The sequence below is a fragment of the Nymphaea colorata genome, chromosome 8 (assembly GCF_008831285.2).
Source record: "Nymphaea colorata isolate Beijing-Zhang1983 chromosome 8, ASM883128v2, whole genome shotgun sequence".
Lineage (NCBI taxonomy): Eukaryota > Viridiplantae > Streptophyta > Magnoliopsida > Nymphaeales > Nymphaeaceae > Nymphaea > Nymphaea colorata.
Window position 1 is genome coordinate 11,120,297 of NC_045145.1, and position 9,422 is coordinate 11,129,718.

General features: G+C 46.2%; 1 protein-coding gene across 1 annotated transcript; it reads left to right on the forward strand.

Moving 5' to 3' along the window:
* Positions 1-523: 523 nt before the first annotated feature.
* LOC116258937 (ABC transporter B family member 19) lies at positions 524-9,203 on the forward strand. Its single transcript, XM_031636440.2, has 10 exons — positions 524-1,163; positions 1,322-1,376; positions 2,811-2,986; positions 3,074-3,274; positions 3,782-4,041; positions 4,156-4,472; positions 4,563-4,786; positions 4,941-5,763; positions 5,859-6,100; positions 7,792-9,203. The coding sequence occupies exons 1-10, from the start codon at positions 918-920 to the stop codon at positions 9,007-9,009; spliced, it is 3,762 nt and encodes a 1,253-aa protein (XP_031492300.1). The 5' UTR covers positions 524-917; the 3' UTR covers positions 9,010-9,203.
* Positions 9,204-9,422: the final 219 nt, after the last annotated feature.

Below are 9,422 nucleotides of genomic sequence, written 5' to 3' on the forward strand. Positions count from 1 at the left end.
TTTCTTACATTCAGGGGTTCAGAACTGAGTTCGGTGCATAGGCAAGACATAGTACAATTGTTACTAAAATGTCTCGTTACACAGATTTAATGGTCACCAAGAGGAATCGAACCAAAGACGCCTGCAACCAAGGTTTCTGCTTTCTTGCTGTGGACACAGACATGGAATGGGAAAAGTGGGCCCACGGGGACATACATGGGGCCCGGTAATCAGAGCGCGAGCCTTTCAGGGCAGAGAGAGAGAGAGAGAGAGAGAAAGTTGGGGGAGGGTGGCTCGGCTATCTAAGCAAACAGTTTTTTAAAAACGAGGCGATCCTCTCTCGCCCTCCCTTCTTCTCTCACTCTGCGTCTGACTCCGCCTGCCCTGGCCATGAAGATTCCATCTAACCTTCGCTCGGGCCACGATGCGGTAAAGAGTTACCATGGTTGATCCACATTCTAACCACAGTACCAAGGTGGGTTGAGACTTGAGACGCGCGAGACAGCAGCGTCTGTATGGCTCTTAAATGGGCTATTGGTCGGTAGAGTCTCGTCCATCTATATGTGCATATAAACTATTCTTTTTCTTCAGAGACAGAGGGAGAAACCGAGAGTGGGGGTGGAGGTGGAGGAAGAGGAGGAAAAAGGAAACAGTTTCATGATCTGTGGCGTAACCTTCAAACTGCCGCTCCTGCTTAGTTCTTGATCTCTTCCTCCTCCCCTTTCTCTTTCTTTCTTACTTTCTTTCCTCTTGCAACTGCGCGCACGACACATAAACAGAGATGGTCTACCTTCAGGTCGGAGTTGCCTGAGACCAATGCCGAAGGAACGGATCGGATCCCTAATCCTGTAATCAACATTCTCGTTGTCGTCCTCCTCCTCCTTCTCACAGACGGAAGAGAGAGAGTCGTTGTCGGATTTATCGGGTGGGAAGGGAAGATGGCGGAACCTGCAGAGCCTAAGGCGGTGGTAGAAGCGGAGAAAAAGAAAGAGCAGAGCGTGCCCTTCTACAAGCTCTTCTCCTGCGCGGACGGCCTTGATTGGTTGCTCATGTCGCTTGGCTCCCTCGGCGCCGTTGTCCACGGCTCGGCCATGCCCGTCTTCTTCCTCTTCTTCGGTGACCTCGTCAACGGCTTCGGCAAGAACCAGGAAGATCCCTTGAAGATGACCCACGAGGTCTCAAAGGTGCGCAACACCTCTTCTTTCCTCTTCTTCTCGCTCCTCCTCCTCCATTTCCCAATCTTTCTCCGAACAAAGAATGCTGAAAAAGATGACTGCAAGTCACCTAGCGATGAGATCGGTCTTTGTATTTTCCTTGATCTCTGCGTTTTGAATAAATGCAGTACGCTCTCTACTTCGTCTATCTCGGACTCATTGTTTGCGCCTCCTCTTATGCAGGTATGCATCTCTCTCTCTCTCTCTCTCTCTCTCTCTCTCTCTCATATATCTATATACATATTCCCTCTTCCTCTCGTTCTTCTTTCACCGTAATCGATGTCATTCACCTTCGAAGTATGATGGTAGCTTCAGGTCTTCATTTTCTGTTTTTCCCTACATTATTTGGATTTTTTGGGTTAGCGAAACGCTGGATCTTTCAGAAGTCTTGTTTTTCCCTCCCTTCTTCTCTCTCTCTCTCCGGCATCTTGATCGCATAATGGTTTACTTAAAAACCGAAATGGGGGATTTAGCTTTTGCATTGTGTTACTTCTTTTGGTTTTTTCCTCCATTTGTATCTTTTTCCTTTTTACACTCTTATTACGGTCTTTTTATCTACTTGTGTTAGAGTTGGAACCTCTAGCGAGTTTCCTTTTTTTTTTCTTCGATTTACTGTATTCTGAAAAAGAAAATGCAGTTGATGTTCGATCACTAGAAACAGAAAATAAGAAGGAAAAGGATGTGCGGGACACGTGGTGATGCTGGAAAACGGGCATTACCATTCGTCTGTCAATGTCTGTGTTTGATTGCAAGTGGGGTAACAGTCAAAGTTACTTGCGGAGGTTTCTAATGGTTTGAGGACACCTTTTTAGGGGAAGAACGGATCTACTGAGTTTGAAGCTTCATATTTTGTGTTTTTCCTATTTTTGGTAGCTTTTCATTTTCGTGGTAATCTTTCCTCCGTTTTCGTCGCTCCTTCATCCGCCAGAGTTCGAGCTTCTATCTTTTCTTCACAGAGTTCTCGATCTTCTTCCTCCTCGCTCTCTTCTTGCTCGCGCTCATCTGTTTCCCCTACTATTTCTGTCAAACGGTCAACATAGAGCCCACCCTCTGTTTTTCGGGGAGCATTAATTAAAGGGCCTGAGAAGTTTCTTCTCTTCCCTTTTCCAACGCTGGCATCAATGGGTCTTCAAGTTTCTTTCAAGTTCGTCTTTTTTCACATTCTCTGTAACTAGCTATCCACTGATTTTATTTTTGGGTGCTGGACTTTTTGACCTATATTGTGTACTTTATTTCTGCGGATTTGAAGCGGGGCCTTTGATTTGATCTACGCCGGGTAGTGTCCACATCTTTCTATCTCTTGGTGGTGACAATGCAATGAAAGGACCATCGAGTCCCTGACGACAATTGCTATTTATTTGCCTTGCTTGCCTTGTATCGGTCCTTCATCCTCCTGAGCAAGCACCCTTTTACTATATAGCGCCGTGAATATGACGGTCATGTGCCCATGTTTTATATACATGATGATCTAGGGGCCTTGAGCCCCAACTCCTCCGTTGAAACCAATGCTAAGGAACGATGAGGGAGAGAAGACCGATATTATTTAAAATGGAAAATCAAACATGCACTGTCTCGCCGTTTTCATACTCTCCGCTGATGTTGGCTTCTTGGCTGAAGAAATCGCGTGTTGGATGTACACCGGAGAAAGGCAAGCAAGCAAGCTCAGGATAAAGTACCTTGAAGCCGTGCTGAAGCAGGATGTGGGGTTCTTCGACACTGATGCGAGAACTGGCGACATAGTCTTCACCGTCTCCACAGACACCCTGCTCGTCCAGGACGCCATCAGTGAGAAGGTGATTGATCACTGGCGTCAAAATAGAAAGTATTCCATTAATGGCTTTCAAGTTGCTTACTTTCTTTAGCTTCACGGGTAAATTTAGGTCGGAAATTTCATCCACTATCTCTCCACTTTTCTTGCGGGATTAGTGGTTGGCTTTGTGTCGGCATGGAGGCTTGCCCTGCTGAGCGTCGCCGTCATACCGGGCATCGCTTTCGCTGGAGGTTTATATGCATATACTCTCACTGGCTTGACTTCGAAGAGCCAGGAATCCTACGCAACTGCCGGAACTGTTGCAGAGCAGGTGAAATTCTCGTCTTCTGATCATGCCCCATTTCCCTCGTCTTTTCGTTTTTCTTTTGCCTTTTTTCTATACAAAAAAATCCAAGGCACGTGGAGTTGCTTGGTTTTCCACTGAACTTGTGAAGCTCATTTGTTGGTTTGTAAAGGCTTATCAATTTCACAGGACTTGACACTTTAAAATTTTGCGGTAAAAAGGTTGTTTTTTCCTAGGCTTTAAGATATGAAGATGTTATCCTTCACGTTGATCTTGAAAACCATGTAAATATGAATTTAACGAAGAGGTGACTTGACCAGCCTCAAACAGGCCTGGTCCTGAGCGCGTGCACTCACAGTGTAAACCCAGTCCCAAGATGTGACTGAATTTTCAAGTCCCTTATTTTAATACCTACTGGCTCGTGGGCGCACAGGCAGACGATGTGTAGGAACAATTCTTGAAAGATTAATGCTCTTGAGTCTCCCCAAGCAGCCTCAACTCTGGATTCCTTACATTCGAGTTCATGTTTTACAGGCTATTGCGCAAGTTCGTACAGTGTATTCGTTTGTAGGAGAAAACAAATCCCTGAATGCGTACTCAGAAGCCATACAGAACACGTTGAAGCTTGGGTACAAGGCTGGGATGGCAAAAGGTTTGGGAATTGGATGCACTTATGGGATAGCATGCATGTCATGGGCTCTCGTCTTCTGGTATGCTGGAGTTTTCATTAGAAATGGGGTGACTGATGGTGGTAAAGCATTCACAGCCATATTTTCGGCTATTGTTGGAGGAATGTAAGCACGAGAGCTTCTTAATCATGGGCAAAAGCTTCGAAACTTCAATTCCGTAGATGGCTCTCTGTCTTAGTAACATCAATACCTAACTTTCCATGCAACCATTTCTTGCAGGAGTTTAGGTCAGTCCTTCTCAAATCTTGGGGCCTTTAGCAAGGGAAAGGCTGCTGGGTATAAACTGATGGAGATTATTCAGCAGAAACCCTGTATCACTCATGACACCGCTAAAGGGAGTGCATTGGACCACGTGGAAGGCAATATAGAGTTCAAAGATGTCACCTTCAGCTACCCCTCGCGACCGGATGTGCTCATATTTAGAGGGCTTTCCATCATTATACCGGCTGGTAAAACAGTTGCTGTAGTTGGGGGTAGTGGGTCCGGAAAGAGTACAGTTGTCTCTCTTATCGAGAGATTCTATGATCCTAATCAGGGTAACGGAATGATATATCTTCTGCATAAATTAGTTTCTCTGGTTAATTTACTTTTTAGATGGTCAATGTAATCACATCTCCTGTGCACAGGACAAGTTTTGCTAGATAATGTGGACATCAAAACTCTGCAACTAAGTTGGCTAAGGGAGCAAATCGGTCTGGTAAACCAGGAACCGGCACTTTTTGCGACCACCATACTAGAAAACATACTATATGGCAAGCCAGATGCTACAACGGAAGAAGTTGAAGCTGCTGCCACCGCTGCAAATGCGCATAGCTTTGTCGCTTTGCTTCCTAATGGCTACAATACACAGGTAAGCAGATTGGGTGCCATGCATTTCTCTCTTCAGAGCAGCCCTACTAAATCTCCCATGCCATTCGTTTGAAAGAATATTTCTTGCAAAGTTTGCTTCACCTGTTCTTTTTCATGCAATTATTGACTTGCAGCAACACACTGAATTTATGTAGGTTGGAGAACGTGGAATTCAACTGTCTGGTGGCCAAAAACAGCGAGTTGCCATTGCCAGGGCAATGCTCAAGAACCCCAAAATCCTCCTCCTCGATGAAGCAACTAGTGCTCTTGATGCAGCTTCGGAGAGCGTTGTCCAAGAAGCCCTTGATAGACTGATGGTCGGCAGGACCACCGTTGTGGTTGCACACCGTCTCTCTACCATTAGGAATGTTGATACCATCGCTGTTCTTCAGCAGGGTCAAATCGTGGAGCTGGGAAATCATGAAGAGCTTCTAGCTAAGGGCAGCTCTGGTGCCTATGCTTCCCTCATCCGCTTCCAGGAGATGGCTGGAAGTGGCCACGTCCTTGCTTCAGCATTCTCACGGCGTTCTCGCTCCTCCCGCCTCAGCCATTCCCTCTCCACAAAATCACTGAGCCTTCGGTCCAGCAGCCTGAGAAACTTGAGTTATCAGTACAGCACTGGAGCAGATGGAAGGCTGGAAATGATATCCAATGCTGACATGAAAAATCCCGTTCCAGATGGTTATTTTTTTAGGTTATTGAAGCTAAATATGCCGGAATGGCCATATACCATCCTGGGCGCAGCTGGTTCTGTGCTCTCTGGTTTCATTGGGCCAACATTTGCAATCCTTATGGCCAACATGATTGAAGTTTTCTATTATAGGAATCTTGGAGTCATGGAATCAAAGACCAGAGAATTCGTATTCATTTACATTGGAGTGGGACTTTATGCTGTCGTCGCTTATCTGGTTCAGCACTACTTCTTCAGTATCATGGGTGAGAACCTGACGACCCGGGTCAGGAGAATGATGCTGTCAGGTGTAAAACTTTTTTACCTTTTTCTTATTTCTGAACGGAAAGAAACTGATCAAGAACAAGAACTAAATCTCTTCTTGTGCTTCTCCGTGCCCTAGCAATCCTGAGGAATGAAGTTGGATGGTTTGATGAAGATGAGAACAACTCAAGTCAGCTTGCCGCTCGTCTTTCGACTGATGCAACCAATGTGAAGTCTGCCATCTCAGAGAGAATCTCCGTGATACTCCAGAACATGACCTCTCTGCTCACATCCTTCATCGTTGCTTTCATCATCGAGTGGCGAGTCTCTCTGCTCATTCTTGCAACTTTTCCTCTTCTCGTGCTGGCCAATTTCGCCCAGGTACCAATCGCCGAACTCACCATTTATATTGTTTTGCACACTTCTGTGGACATAATACCGGGACCGCTAATTACTTTGCTGGTCTGTGGGAAGACGAGCGACGCCACCAAGCTGGGAGACGAGTTTTCCAAGTTATACAGTCATTCTCTATCGAGCTTTATGGATGGTCCTGCAATTGTTACCCTTTCAACTTCGTAAGACACCATGGTCTTAGTTCAGCTGTTGGTGGCGCAAGTCTAAGATAGTCGATTATCCAAAACATTCCCAACTACTGCAGTTGTAGGAATTTAATGGGAACATAGAATAGTTGAAATGGTGACTGAACTAAGGCTTTCTTTTTTCTCCAATAATGCCTTTTTAGCTTTGGTTTCCTGTCTGCCCGAATTATGGGATTCCATCTTGCTGGACGGCCTTTTCAGTCTTCAGGCACCATCTGCTTGCCTTGGACGGTGATGGGGTAGAGTTGAGAGGTTTGGTACCTTTTTCCACATGTGCAGTTGGGGGAAAGTACATGGAAGAAAGGCTAGGTGAACTGATCGATGATTGATGGGTTGTGCCCACTAGGCTGGCCGTGGGCTAGTAGCTGTAGATCACACTGCGCATTATTTCCCTCAGTTGTGCTTCTTAATTATTTAGGTGTCAAAGCGTCTGGATCGCCATGTGAAAGCTGTCTGGGTCTCTCATCCCGTGACTGCTTGTCTCGTAGCATATTTTTATCCTTTTCTGTGCTTTTCACTGTCATGTCATCTGCCTTTGTCATGTGGGCGGGGCCACCACCCTGAGGAAAGCCTCAGGCTTCGCCCTGTTGCTGTCGGTCCACGTGTACATAGGTAGGCACTTGTTTGTTCTCATTCGCAAGGTTGTCCTACTTTTTTGACCATGTCCTTGATTTGGACAATCGAGTTCATGGGGCCTTGGTTTCTGAACAGTGTTGGGTACCCTCCTTGTGCCTCCCATTTCCTCATTATTGTGCTGCTTTAACCTGTGACCTAGAGTCTTCAATTTTTGCAATGAAATTGGTTATGCTTGGTACTGGTACTGTCCAATACGGCTTCATCAAGGCTGTACACCTTCAAGACCATTACTCTGAGATTGTTACCGAAGAAAAGAAAAAACGATGACTCAAAATTGATGACCTTTCTTTCCCGAAACAAAATAAAATGATGCCTTGACCTTCAGTTGGTGGATGATTGAATTTGTTCTGCACGAAATGTCGTGCAATAGTAGTGCACGCCTTTTTTTTGTTTTTCTTAAATTGATTTTTCTATATCACTGACAAATTTCGTTCCCTGATCGAGCTGTCTAAGTTGAAAATAAAGGGGGTTCACAACGTTCTTCGAGTTAGAATCGCATTGGGGATGTGATGACACGTTCTCGGACTTTTGGTTCCTTTACTGGTGACCATTTCGAAATCTAAGAATCTAATATTATTGGAACGTTTTTTCAGCCATTTTAATAATGTAAAGTAGCAGGTCAGATCTGAGATACTTGAGTTGATGATATATCATGAATTTTGTGTCTTTTGCCGCATGGGCAAATTTATGCCCACTTATTTTTTTGGATTTTACTATTCTTTCCAAACACTCCGTGGGTCCCAGACAATCTCTCTCTTCCCTCTCTCTCCTTCTCATTCTTCACACACGCATGCTCCAGCTTGGGCGCGCTGTGACGCTCTCCTCTATGTGCTGCAGCAACTTTCACTCAAGGGCTTTGCTGGGGATACAGCCAAAGCACATGCCAAAGCTAGCATGGTCGCAGGGGAAGGAGTTAGCAACATCCGAACAGTCGCTGCCTTTAATGCCCAAGATAAGATCCTTGGTCTCTTCCGAAACGAGCTCAGGGTGCCTCAGCGCCGCAGTCTCCGGCGCAGTCAACTTTCCGGCTCCCTCTTCGGCGTCTCCCAACTCTGCCTTTATGCCTCCGAGGCCCTTATTCTCTGGTACGGCGTCAGACTGGTGCAGCATGGTACCTCCACCTTCTCAAAGGTCATCAAGGTCTTCGTGGTACTCGTCGTCACTGCCAATTCTGTGGCTGAGACGGTGAGTCTCGCCCCAGAGATCATCAAGGGTGGCGAAGCCGTTAGCTCAGTATTCGCCATCCTCGATCGCCAAACCAGGATAGATCCCGACGAGCCCGATAACGAGCCCGTCGAGGAGGTAAGAGGTGAGATTGAGTTCCGCCATGTCGATTTTACGTATCCTTCGAGACCGGACGTGATAATCTTTAAGGATCTCAATCTCCGCATTAGAGCCGGCCACAGCCAAGCTCTTGTTGGCGCCAGTGGGTCTGGCAAGAGCTCCGTGATTGCATTGATAGAGCGCTTCTATGATCCCATAGCCGGGAAAGTCCTAATCGACGGGAAGGACATCCGGCGGCTCAATCTCAAGTCCCTACGCCTGAAAATCGGTCTGGTGCAGCAAGAACCTGCACTGTTTGCGGCTAGCATTCATGATAACATATGTTACGGCAAGGAAGGGGCAACAGAAGCAGAGGTGGTGGAGGCAGCAAAGGCGGCAAATGCTCACGGATTCATCAGCGGTTTGCCGGATGGCTACAAGACTGCAGTGGGAGAAAGGGGTATCCAACTATCCGGCGGGCAGAAGCAGAGGATTGCCATTGCGAGGGCTGTGCTGAAGAACCCGGCCGTGCTACTCTTGGATGAAGCAACCAGCGCGCTTGATGCGGAGTCTGAGCATGTGTTGCAGGAGGCGTTAGAGAGGCTGATGAAGGGGAGGACGACGGTGGTGGTGGCACATCGTCTATCTACGATAAGGGGCGTGGACAGCATCGGGGTCATGCAGGACGGGAGGATTGTGGAGCAGGGCAGCCACGCCGAGCTCATCTCTCGTCCCGACGGCGCTTACACCCGCCTTCTCCACTTGCAACACCTTCACCACCACCATGCTTGAGTCTTGTGGGCAGCTGGAATTTGTTTATGCAGGCCTTTCCTCTCCGTTATGTTCCCTACCCGTTGGTCTTGTATGTCTTCTGTTTTCTCCTTTGCTTGTAGATACGACGGAACATCTTTTGGACTCAAACTGTGATTGCACAATATCTTATATGCTAGATATATTACGATCTATGAATGGTCGATTATCTCCAAGTTAATTTTACCAACTAACAGTGCTTCAATGCCTTCCCTGTTTCAATGTTTACCGTGGTTCAGCTGAACTTGGCTTTTAATGGGAATGCCAATAAATCTGATTTTTTAATAGAAATGTTTATTTAAAGACATTTTTCAATTAAAGGAAGAAATACATGTATCACACTTTTTTATTTTTCATAATGACTTGTATTTTGCTGATAATTGCTAGAAAAACAA